This window comes from Mus pahari, chromosome 2, assembly GCF_900095145.1.
Source record: "Mus pahari chromosome 2, PAHARI_EIJ_v1.1, whole genome shotgun sequence".
Taxonomy (NCBI): domain Eukaryota; kingdom Metazoa; phylum Chordata; class Mammalia; order Rodentia; family Muridae; genus Mus; species Mus pahari.
In genome coordinates this window covers 154696300-154709822 of record NC_034591.1, presented here as the reverse complement: position 1 = coordinate 154709822, position 13523 = coordinate 154696300, and the positions used below count along the sequence as shown (strand labels likewise).

General features: G+C 38.8%; 1 protein-coding gene across 4 annotated transcripts in view; it reads right to left on the bottom strand.

Annotated features, from left to right (window-relative positions):
• The window catches only part of Pik3c2g (phosphatidylinositol-4-phosphate 3-kinase catalytic subunit type 2 gamma), a 333974-nt gene that overhangs the window by 33194 nt on the left and 287257 nt on the right, over nt 1-13523 (bottom strand). For all 4 annotated transcript variants that reach the window (XR_003843304.1, XM_029535677.1, XM_021191148.2 and 1 more), the window contains one exon: nt 12713-12788. Coding sequence is in view for 3 of the 4 variants with exons in the window: in XM_029535677.1 (XP_029391537.1) it covers nt 12713-12788 (76 nt within the window). In the remaining variant the exon portion in view is untranslated. The remainder of the gene's footprint in view (nt 1-12712; nt 12789-13523) is intronic.

The window sequence follows — 13523 nt, the reverse complement described above, 5'->3', positions numbered from 1 at the left end:
TGTGTGTGTGTGTGTGTGTGTGTGTGTGTGTGTGATAGGCTGTTGTGAGTCACACACAGAGATGCTGGCAACCAAACTCAGGTCCTTTGGAAGGATAGGAAGTGTTCATAACTTCTGTGACATCTCTCCAGTTCAATAGTAGCCTTTAGAAGTCAGTAAACTGGGCATGTGCCCCAGGTCTGCTACTTCAGTCTGTCATGATGACTAAGCTAATCAATTTTCTGTGACAAGTGACCTACTTTTGGACAGCTGGGGTGAGTGGTGATAAAATTCAAGAGGTTGTTGTGTGGTAAGGATGGAACGGACACTTGGAGTTGCCAGGATTCACTCTGTGTTTGTACTTACTTCGGTTTTTCCTATCCCACAGAAACTGGTTTAGATCCAAACGTTTAGCCTGGTTTGCTGGCTCACCCTCTAACACTCCCCTAGACTTCCAATCTGTTTGTTTTCAGTGATTACTGGTGTCTACAGCCATGTTTATAAAAGTATTCTTTGGATAAAATTACCCTTTTATACTTTAAATTTTCATTTTTTATTTATTTTATCAGTGGGTAGGTGCACACCACGGCACCTGGGTGGAGGTCAGAGGACATTTGTGGGAAGTGATGGTCTCCTTCCTCCATATGGGCCCAGGGACAGAACCAGGGGCATCATGCTTGGGGCCAATGGCCTTTCCTAGCTCACCAAAGTCGGCTTGTACTGTTTACTCATTTATTTTACTCTCCATTAGTATTTCTATTGTAACTGACATATTCAGTCCTTAGAACATCCTTTGCCTTGCCTTTTAGACAGTTTTCATCTTATTTGCCTCCCTTAAGATGAGTTGACCACCATTTTTTGGCTGTCAAACTGTTACCTTTTTCCAAAGCCCAAGCAAAAGTAAAGTCTTCCTCGGTCTGCTTTTTTCCCTGCATATTCCCAGCTGAACCGGCATCGGCTTATACGTACACTGCCATTGTTCTACACACTGCCTAGTCGATCTAGCTCGGTTTATACGTACACTGCCATTGTTCTACACACCGCCTAGTTGATCTAGCTCGGTTTATACGTACACTGCCATTGTTCTACACACCGCCTAGTCAATCTAGCTCGGTTTATACGTACACTGCCATTGTTCTACACACCGCCTAGTCAATCTAGCTCGGTCTATACGTACACTGCCATTGTTCTACACACCGCCTAGTTGATCTAGCTCGGTTTATACGTACACTGCCATTGTTCTACACACCGCCTAGTTGATCTAACTTGGTTTATACTTACACTGCCATTGTTCTACATAATGCCTAGTCGATCTAGCTTGGTTTATATGTACACTGCCATTGTTCTACACACCGCCTAGTCGATCTAGCTTGGTTTATACTTACACTGCCATTGTTCTACACACTGCCTAGTCGGTCTAGCTTTATCTCAGGATTTACTTCATCAATGTCTCCAAAGGACATAATCTGCTATCTGTTTTATGCGCACACGCTAGGTATTTATCCAATAACAGAGTAATGCCAGTTTACCTTGAGCCACAACATTATGTCAATAAAATAAAGAATTCAGTTTTTGTTTTAACTCAAATTTTCTGCTTGATTTTTTTATTTTTTATTTTTGCCCAAGGATTAAACATGGTTTATTGTGGATATAATGACTCCCTTGATAGTCTCTCAATGTACAGATGCTGAAGAAATTTAAAAAAGAGAGAGGTGTTTGACAGAAACCTCAGTCAGTATTTACTGTGGGCTGCATTGCTGTCTGCTTTATCTTATGATAATTATTCTGAACTCTCTGATTTGTTCAAGCACGTTAAGGTTGCACCAGTAGGGTGTGTCCTTTCTGGTGCCCCCTTTATGGTTTAGAACAGGTTATTCATCATATGCACATGATACTAGTTTTTTAATCAATCAATTGAGTTCATAATTAATAGCATGGATTACTTGATAGTTAAAAGAGGGCTTCTTTGAACCTAGAGGACATCTGTTACATAAACACATTAAAAATCATTTAAATGTCCGCATTAGGGTGATTGAGAGACACTGTAAGTTGATTCTCACTGAAGCAAATTACATTTCAGTAATAAAATATATTATAAAATATATTAGTGAGTACTAGGTATGAAGGTGTTAAATACTGATGACTTTTTAATGCGCAATGAATATTATATTTGAATTAAGAGGGGAAGGAATTATTAAATAGAAAAAACAATGTATTTAATGAGAGAAGTTTTAACTCAAGGGTAGGGAATTACCATCCATTCTTGAACAGTAAAAGCAAAGATGTGTTGTACACAGACTGACAATGATAATGACCTCTGATTAGAACTCTCGTTCTGAGAGACTGTTAACCAGGTATTCCATCATGGCATTCCAGAGTTCAGAATCCCAGAAAAATGTGGGTCACTAGGAATTCTTAACAACCAATTGGTTAGTATCAGAGAGACTTAAAAAGATGAGAATGTGCCAGCCTGAGGGAGGCATTTCACTAAACCTTTAATAGCAAACCTACAAGGCCAGCTTCTCTGCTTTCCACAAGTGAAAACTGAGACGCTTCCTCCAAACTCATGCAGACCAAAAATGGTGCACCACAGGCGCTCACTGCAACTGAGTGGGCCAGAACAAGATCTGTCCAACAGGGATCCAGTTAAAATTCCAGCATGGTTGCAAGAGAGACTCCAGAGGCCCCACCCTAACTGAGAAACTACTGTCAACTGGCAGAGGACAGTCACTTGTCTTTCGGGGTGTGGCCACTGGTAGTTCGCTTGTGTCCTCAGTGATTGTTCCTCACCCATACACACCTGAGGACTACTAATTGGCACAAAGGTTATTCAAGATAAGGACAAGGAACTGGGAAGGAGGTAAAGGGGGACGTGCCTGCTAGGTACGATTAAGATGCATTGGATGCCTGTATGAAAATGTCAAAGAATACCCTAAAATACTACTTAAAAATTAACTGTCCGAGAACACAGTGATCTCTGGGGCCATATTTATAACCATCAGGCTGGAAACGGTAGAACGAGAGTCACAATATAAATGAAAGCATTTAAATGGAGAGCTAGAGGAGGAAGACGAGAGCGCAGCTAGATATGGAGAAAGATACACTGAAATTTCCTGGTCACGGGGGATTGGCAGTGCTCGCCGGGTTCCCGGTGACAACCTCAGGACTGGTTGGTGCTGTTGAGCTTAAGTGTGACTGTCCTGAACCCTTTCACTAGCAAGTACACTACTTTCCATTTCCATAAAGGTATCATTTTGTAGTTTTTTTTCAGGAGAAAATATATTCTTGTGATTAAAAGTGACAACTGGTTTTTAAAGTATGAAGTAAAAATTCTTGTGTCTGAAACTCATCTACTTCTGTTCTATTCTAAGCTATTTATTCTACCAGTTGTCTCTGTCTCTTCCTAGAGAGATACACATCCTTTTCAAACTTGCTCCATAAAAGCTAAGATTATTCACTCTTCTTTGCCATCACTGACAAAGGCAGTGGCCTATTACTATTCTGTACCAGGGATTTGTAGATACTTTTGCATCAATATGGCAAAAATCATTTTTTTAGTTTTTAGAGTACAGCCCCCATTATATGGAGGTATTGGGATTTATCTAACCGGTTCCATATGCCGGACAGGTCGGTTCCCAATGTTGTGAAACATTTGTTAACCAGGTTTTAGGAGACAGCCTTGAAGACTTGTTGCTGTGCAGGTTTGTGAATATTGCCACGCCCACTCCAGTAGTGACTCGCAACAGGTCTGAAAACCTGGATGCAGTCCTGAGGCAAATGAGTTTCAAAAGAAGCTCAGCCTCCTGGAGCCCTGGCATCCCAATAACCCATATACTCAAACCCTATTCTCACATTAGGATGGTGTATTGTAAGTGAGCCCCCACCAGTGTTCCAATGTCCTAGATTATCCTTAAAGCCAGGAGCTCAGAATGCAGTAGGATTCTGTGAAAAGACCTGTGAAACTAATTAGGCATTACATAGAACAGAGCCAAAATAGCTCAGGGCAACTTAGCAAAGCATACTTTTGGAATCTTCATTTCATCCAAGTTACTTTCATATGCAAGTATTTACCAAGGCCTAGGAAATAGGGGGGTTGTGGTATTGCATTATTCATGAGAAGGTCTGCTAGAGCAGAACCCCCTGGTGCTAGCTCTCACAAGGCTCAAAGGAGTAGCACAAATTGTGACTAGGGTGTGAAACTCTTACCTGTCTTTCGCTGACCCTAGGCAGAGCTGTTTTATCTGTACTGTAAACATTGCCTGTAAGTCCTTTTGAAATCATTCCTCTGTTTTGTGTCAAGTAACTTCAATGTACTTTGCCTGCTGTGACATCCTACCCCTTTATTTTCTGTATTATATAAGACTGGTGTTCACTTTGTGAAAATACACTCAGTTCTCTCTCTCTCTCTCTCTCTCTCTCTCTCTCTCTCTCTCTCTCTCTCTCTTTCTCCTGTGGACTGTTTGTCACTCTCCAAATCCTCGCTCATCTGCAATGGAGACCTGTTCCACACAGATAGGGGACCCCACAAAGGAGGCAGTCTGCAGCAGAATATCACAACAGAAACTCAAAAGCAGAATTTGCAGGTCACAGTGTTATTTTCTTGTGTGATTTTGTCAAAGGATTGCCAAATAACTTCATTGTGCTTGAACCAATTTGTATCATCTCCAGCAGTGTATAAGAGGCCTGCTGACTTGCAACTAAGATGCTAATTAAATTGTTGATTATTTGCCAATCTGATGCCACTGCATCCATCATCCATGTTATTTGTAATTCTTTTAAGAATAAGACTGAGCAGCATCTCATTGGTCAAGAGCTACTTGTATTTTGTGTACTTCTCTTTCGCAGTCTTAATTTTCTCATCACTTTCTAGAGGATGATTACATGCCAACTGAACAAATCTTTGGGATGAATGAGCAATACTTCATCTTTGCATTTTATCTTGGCCTTGCTGAAGAGTTTAGTCCCATGCACAGTTGTTAACTGCTCTGAATTTTGTCTGCTCCCATTGCAGTGCACTTGAGGGTTTATAAAAGTTGACAAGTTTTGTTTTTTGTTTTGTTTTTGTTTTGTTTTTGTTATTTCTGATCTCATTATTTGCATTTACCCTTTCTTCCTGTGTTTGTTATTTATCCTGTACAGTGAGGGGTGTGTTATCAAAAGCCATTACTGAGCTCTGCCTCTGCACTGGTCACATTCTAAATTTCTAAGTGTATTTGGCTTTATTCATGGACAATCTATGGTAACCTTTGTATTGGCTCATTCATGTATCTGCTTAGGCATAGACATAACACTACTTTAACTTTTTTATGGGTTCAAACTTTTGTAATTTTTGACTTTTTGTTTATGATCTGTAAAATAAGATCATTCTGCCACAAATGGATCAGTTAATGTTCCTTAGGAGTCGTCTTTAAGATGTTGAATATGCCTCTCCAGAAGCATAGCAAGTAGTTCTCATTTTTCTTCAGATTCCCCAGTTCCACTTTGTGGCTTTGTTCAATCTTACCTGTTTCCTCTTAAACCTATTCTAAACATTTTTGTGTGAATACTATTGATGGCACTATTTTGACTCTTAAATAATGTAGATAGTCATTATATCTGACATTTTATAAATATATCTCAAGAATATCTATAATCTGAAAGATATGAGTATCCATCAATTTTTAACTGGTGTTTTCACTGACTTCTATTTGTGACGTTTTTTAGTTGGCATTTATTTTCCTAGATATACAGTGGTAGTACTTACAAAATAATCTTGGTTTTGTATTATGGACAAAGTCTATGTCTTCTAGTGTCCTTTTCTATTTCATTTTTTTTAATAAGTACTTTTGGACCTGTTCTGAAAATACTGCTGTCCTAAGTATTTGGATCTGTGGTTTCTGGTCAGCTGGTCTGTCTATCAGACCAGCATTGCTGATTGACTTCTGTGTGTTGTCGGGATGATGAACTCTGTTCTGTTGAAGCTTTGGAAATCTGGGGCTGCCATTTCTTTTGACCCAAATGTTATTAAAATATATTTTGTTTTTAAGTTTCCAAACGTAATTGTCTTCTAGCTTTTTGAAGTGATCCATCAATCTTTACTATATCATGATTAAATGATCCTGTCAGCAGTATGTCTGCTTTCTGGAACTTGTTAAACTTTCTCATGGTCTGATAGGCACAAAGAAAGAAACTTTTGTCTCTGTTTTCAGTATGGAGAAAGTGACATGGATCCAGCCATTCACCTTACTTATTTTACTGCAGTTTTCTATGAACACATTCTCCTTCTGTCACCCGAGTTGTCACAGATGGCAAGTCGTGTGTTAGAATCCTCTTTAACTGGTGTGCTTCTGTGAATTTCTCTTGTGCCTCTCATGATCTCTGCTTTATATGTGTTGCCATTATAATATTTAATGAAGAGTTATATAACATCTCGTATCTTTATTCATAACTTCACAGTCTAGGTGAAAGTTCCATTATTTACTTTATTGTAATTGAAGTAAGTCCCGAGCTTTAGGACTTCCCTCTCTCTTTCCTCATCAATATTTTGACTTCTGACTCCATTTTCTTTGTATTTGCCTAACATACCTATGGTAACACTTAAAATTTCAACCTTATAAAATAATCTTGTGTTGGGTGTGTGTTTTTTAATAGTGACTATAGCTATGGTTTTCATTTTCATTTTCATTTTAAGTTATTTTTCTCAATAGATGAGTTAAAGTCACATATAGCTATTGATGTTTTGTTTTATCTCTATCTTGTTGGTTTTGTGAGTTTTAAAAAGAGTGTACTAAGCAAGCTGTTTTCACCTTGTGTGTTTGTGATACTTAAGAACATTGTTGGTTTTGTTTCACGATTTACCCTAGCTTAATAGCATTAGATTTTTATTTCTTTTGACAATATTTGTCTCTTAAGAGAATCAAAGGCAAAAACGCATCTCTCATTGGGTTTTTATTGGCCACCCAACTGCATTCACTGCCAGAACTTTCCCCAGTGTTTCCCTAGTGTCTGCCTACAAACACTTAGGAACAGCATGTTCAGACGTTTTTCTATTTTAAAATGTACAATGTATCCTTGTATACATTTGTCTTATACATTTATCTTGCCCAGACTTCAGAATATAGCAGCTCAAAATTTCCTCATCAAATGACATATCATTAAAACTTTAATTGAAAACCTATAATCCACAATTCAACTTCTATATTTCAGATCTGTTTTTTTAACCAAGTGGCTGGCTAGACCCTTAACTAGTGAGTGCCTGACTTGTGGAGCACATGATTACAAGTTCTCTTTCAAATACACATCCTAAAGTAGAGGTATTGACTTGAGGTCACGACTCAAAGCTTGTGTTTACAGTGGTTTGCAGTTACAAATATCCTCTAAAAGCGATAGCGACATCATCATCTTGAAACTGTTAGTTATTGTCTAAGGTTGTACTTTGTTACCTATTTTATTTTTTGTACTTTATCACGTATCCATCTTTCACATGTGAGAACTGTGTGGCTGGGCATGGATGAATTGTTTGTGTGACAGCATGATTTTATATGGAAGGTGCTATGTATTGAACATGTTCCTCAAAGCTGTATGTTCTGAAGGCTTGTTCCTCAGCCTATGGCAATGTGGGAGGTGGCAGAACCTGGAGAAGGTGAAAATTCTGGGAGAAAGCTCTGCTCCTAAGGGCTTTCTCTTAGGAAGGGACTAGACGCCACTCCCTTTCATTCTACCTTTGTCCTATTCTGTCACATGAGTAGCTTTGCTTCGTCATGTATGTGTTCCAACCACAGTCTTACTAGAGACCCCCAATCAACACGACTAAATGTAGGTAGACTAAAATTTCTGAGATCATGAGCTTAAATTAACCATTTCTCTCTCTCTCTTCTTTTCTTTTACTATATATTTCCTTTATTTACATTTCAAATGTTATTCCCTTTCCAGGTCCCCCCCCCCACTGCCTCTATGCAGGTACTCTCCCACCCACCCACCCACCTACTCCCACCTTTCCACCCTGGCATTCCCCTACACTAGGGCATTGAACCAACTCAGGCTCAAGGACTGCTCCTCCCACTGATGTCCACAAGGTCATCCTCTGCCACATATGCGGCCAGTGCCATGGGTTCCTCCATGTGTATTCTTTGGTTGGTGGTCCAGTCCCTGGGAGCTCAGGGGGGTCTGGCCAGTTGACACTGTTGCTCCCTTCATGGGACTGCGAACCCCTCAACTCCTTCAGTCCCTTCTCTAATTCCTCCAGCAGAGACCCTGCACTCAGTCCAATGCTTGGCTGCGAGCATCCACCTCTGTACTTGTCAGGCTCTGGCAGGGCCTCTCAGGAGACAGCTATAGCAGGCTCCTGTCAGCAGGCCCTTGCTGGCATCCACAATAGTGTCTGGGTTTCATAACTGTATATGGGATGGATCCCCAAGTAGGGAAGTCTCTGGATGGCCTTTCCTTCACTCTCTACTCCACACTTTGTCTCCATATTTCCTTCTGAGTATTTGGTTCCTCCTTAGAAGAAGCACTGAAGCATCCACACTTTGGTCTTCCTTCCTCTTGAGCTTCATATGGTCTGTGAATTGTATCTTGGATATTTCGAACTTTTGGACTAATAGCCACTTATCAGTGAGTACGTATATACCATGTGTGTTCTTTTGTGACTGGGTTACCTCACTCAGGATTATATTTTCAAGTTCCATCCATTTGCCTAGGAATTTCATGAAGTCATTGTTTCTAATAGTTGAGTAGTATTCCATTGTGTAAATGAAGCACATTTTCTGTATCCATTCTTCTGTTAAGGGACATCTGGATTCTTTCCAGCTTCTGGCTATTATAAATATGGCTGCTATGAACATAATGGAGCATGTATCCTTATTACATGTTGGAGCATCTTCTGGGTATATGCTCAGGAGTGGTATAGCTGGGTCTTCCAGGAGTGGTATAGCTAGTAAGTACTATGTCCAATTTTTTGAGGAATCGCCAGACTGATTTCCAGAGTGGTTGTACCAGCTTGCAATTTCACCAGCAATGGAGGAGTGTTCCTCTTTCTTCACATCCTTTCCAGCATCTGCTGTCACCTGAGTTTTTGATCTTAGCCATTTTGACTGGTGTGAGATGGAATTTCCCTGATGCCTAAAGATGTTGAACATTTCTTTAGGTGCTTCTCAGCCATTCAAGTTTCCTCAGTTGAGAATTCTTTGTTTAGCTATGTTCCCCATTTTTAATAGGGTTATTTGGTTCTCTCAAGTCTAACTTCTTGAGTTTTTTGTATGTATTAGATATTAGCCCTCTATCGAATGTAGGATTGGTAAAAATCTTTTCTCAATCTGTTGGTTGCTGTTTTGTCCCATCGACAATGACCTTTGCCTTACAGAAGCTTTGAAATTTTATGAGGTCCCATTTGTCCATTCTTCATCTTAGAGCATAAGCCATTGGTGTTATGTTCAGGAAATTATGTTGACTATGATACTTTATTATAGGAATGCAAAACCATATAAACTATTTCAATTTTTGTAGCATACAGAAACCTATGTCACCAGAGAGGTGATATGGGGAGAATTAAAATAAAATTCATAAATATTTTTAGAGTTTATTGTGGAGTCAATGTCATTTAACATAACAATTTGTAGAAGATATTTCCTGCTGGCTGTGGTGGTGCATGTCTTTAATCCTAGCACTTGGGAGGCAGAGGCAGGTGGATTTCTGAGTTTGAGGCCAGCCTGGTCTACAGAGTGAGTTCCAGGACAGCCAGGGCTACGCAGAGAAACCCTGTCTCAAAAAGCTATATATATATATATATATATATATATATATATATATATATATATATATTTCCCAAGTGATTCTTTAAAAATTCTAGTGTTTGGGAGCTCTCCTGTAGAGGGACATTTTTCATGATGTCAGGATTGTGAGAAGACAAGACAATTCTGAACTTCTCTCCTTTTCCCTTTATAAAAAATAATCTGGCTTTATAGAGATTATCATTATGTATCTGTGGTTGTCACAGGCAAAACTTATTCAGTAATTATTTGGGAAGCGTTTGTATGGGAAACCAGACTTGATGGTTTATCTTGCAATGCCAAGGTGCACAATACACACACAATTTATCCAATCACAGAGGTCTTGTCTGTAATAAACACATACTCTAGAGTCATCAGTGAAGTTAGTGACTTGAAGGACAACAAGGAGCCAAGGAATATTTTAGTAGAGGACAGTAAGCTGGCACATGGCAAAAGATAAAGCCTTAAGTTGTCGCACAAAATCCTGTTTCATGAGACACTGAAACCCAAGGACTGATAGTATTTCCTATTTTTAGGGTGACATGTTCCAGTTTGCTTTCTGTTGCTGTGGATAAATACCACAAACAAAAGCAACTCGGGGAGGAAAGGGTTTAACTTTCAGGTTAAAGTCTATCATAAAACAAAGTCAAGGCAGAACTTCAATACATGAAATGAAGAAAAGGCCATGCAGGAATGCTAATTACTGGCCTGATCCCTGTGGCTTGATCAACTAAGGTTCCTATGTAGCTTAGGCTCACCTGTCAAAGAATGGGAATGCATACAAAGACTGGGCCTTCTTTCATCAAGAAGAAAATGTTCTCCAGACACGCCCACAAACCAATCTGATGGAGGGAGTTTCTCAGTGGAGGCTCCCTTTTGCGTGTGTGTCAAGTTGATAAGTGACTATCCAACACATACATCATCCTCATGTGCCTTTTGAGGCACACATCTAGAGACATAGGTATTCAAAAATCAACATTCCAGTAGAGCTTGCCAAAGTCTGGGATTTCCATTTAAGGTTGTTTCTATGCAAATCACCATCTGAACACATTTGAATAACTTTGCCCGCTAATCATTTAACAATATAAGCTAAAATGTTCAACTCCTGGATGAGCATAATGCCTAAGTAAACAGGCTTCTTGCTAACCATCAGCAGCTATTCTGTGACAAAAGCTGAAATATCCAGAATGATGAAATGATTTGAAGAACAAAATAAGGCACAGCGAATCCTTGCTTATTACAGTGATTTGCATATCCTGCTTGGAAAATGTGTCTAATTGTTTTAAGACAATAAGCTGTTTTAAGGAGGCACCCTATAGCTGCGACATGGAATGAGTCAAATCTGCCGTTACTCATAACTGTTGAAATAATTCTTGAGTATTGATGACATATGAAATTTTAAAATTGGAAACTTCCTCAAAGCGCTGCTTTAGTTTTTATAATAGCCATCATAATTTTGGGTGCATATGTATTTCAAAAATATCTTTCAGGAATAAGATTATGCATAAAAACCAAAGTTGTCAGTAATCTGAGGTTTATTTCTTGAAACGTAAAGAAGCATTTTTTCTTGAGGGGCTTCAAGGACAGAGAGGCCCACACAGCCCCATTCTGACAGCATCTCTAGAATTGAACAACTTGATTTTTTTTTTCTGGGCCTGAATTATTAAAGTTTGTGCTATTGGTGCTAGTAACATCTCCTCAGGTAATTAAAATTGATTGCTTTCTTTTTTTCTTTCTACATTCTCAGTTTCTCTCCTCCACTTTCTCTGGAAATCCTCATACATTAATTATCTCAGGAATTTTAAGTGTAAGCAATGCAGGTTGAGAAGGGAGTCTTTGACTTAATGTTACTTTTTCACGTAGCAAGAGGGGTTGGCTATGTGCGAGCACAGTTAGACAATTTAAGAGGTACTTGTGCCCCATAACAGAACATGCAGAAAGCTCTCTACCTAAGTGATAAGTACCTAGGATGCCAGATACAATGAGCATGTGGGTATAACCTTACGAGTCAGGAGGTTAATATGGATAAAATGAAGACTGAGAGTTGGAAGGAATGGTGATAGCCGGGAAATTACGCATTTATAAATATGGAGATTAAAACCAGCATGTGACTAAGAGTACCCTTTGTTCTTGCAGGGACCCCAGGTGCAGTTCCTATTACCCACATCAAGTGACTTACAGCCAACCATAACTTTAGTTCACCTGCATACTCATACTGCACATACATACCTGCTGGCCAACAAATATACACACAAATAAAACTAACAAGTTAATGCTTATATAAAACTAACATGTTATTGAATTGCCACTCCTTAATGTGAAATATATTGTAAATGCTTGGAGCTCATAGACCTTCCAAAGGAGCCTATGTCTAGGGAAATGATTGAATGTCCATTAGAACTTGCACAGGACACATTTTGGAAGAGAACAAGATGGTGGCACCAATACGAGGCTTTGTTCACGGAGTAGGCTTTAAAATGCAAGAGTGAAACTCCATGATTACTCTTTCTTTCTTTCTTTCTTTCTTTCTTTCTTTCTTTCTTTCTTTCTTTCTTTCTTTCTTTCTTTCTTTCTTCCTTCCTTCCTTCCTTCCTTCCTTCCTCCCCCCCTTTCTTTTTTCTTTTTCTTTTCTTTTTTTTTTATGCTTTTTAAGGTAGTGGTAAAATTGCAAGACTCCTATGCCAGAGAAAACAAAGATTCTGTCTTTGAAATGCAATTTAAATTCAAAGCACAACTAATTGAAATAGGGAACAATGTGGACTATAGTCCTGTCACTGTTGTAAATGAACAAACACATCTTAGCGTATCTTAACTTGAAGACTGTATTCTCAGGGGTTTCAAACTCTTTAGGAATGGCTAAGGAAAAAACAGTAAGTTCTTAGCATTAAAAAGACATTACCATTTGGAACTGAAGACATTACCAGTGAATCTTCTATACAATTACATACACAGTCACTGCACATTGTAATTGTGATGAATTCACTTGCCTGGGTCCACAAATGGAGAGTCTTCAAGTGTTGGTTGAGTATGTTCAGAGAGAAAAAAGCTAAGTACACAATCACTCTGAAAAAAAAAAAGATAAAATACAATAGTATAATATTTCTTCATTTCTTATATTTATCTATAAATCCTGTTCACTCTTGCATGAGGACATTGCTATTATCATATGATTTTTAATGAGTACCTGTTATCAAGTCCATAAACAGAAAAAAATTATTTGCAATGGTACTGCCAATGTTGTTCTTCCATGAATTAAGCTAGTCTTTTTATGTGGCTCGAGATCAATTATATTTCTTCAAGAGATTCAAGGTTGTTGTGTTGCTGGAGGTCATCATAAATGTTTATGTTCTGTAATTGTATAATTACCCACAAATCTCACATCTCCCTGTCCTGGAAAATATGAAGCTTTAGATAAAGCTTCCGGAGAAAAATTGCTTTCCAAATGACATAGTTGCTTGCTTTGTGAGAAACCATTCCTCGAGGTTCGACTTGGAAAATGTTGGCCGTGGATGAATCTCCTGCTCAACTGAGGAATACTGGGGCATACTAAAAAACAGGTAGGCACATAAGGCAATGTCTTTCTTAAGGACAGTCTAGGGGAGAAATAACATTAAAAAGAATGAATTCCAGTCATTTACATTTCAGTAATAAAAATAGAGATCATCGCAAATAAATTGCCATTTAACTTGAACTCCAAATGTGTGCATGCCTGGTTAACCTGTGAATAGCTTTTCCTTAGTGAAACTGGCATTTATTCTGCTGTAAACTATCACATAGCCAAAGCACCTTCTCCTCCAA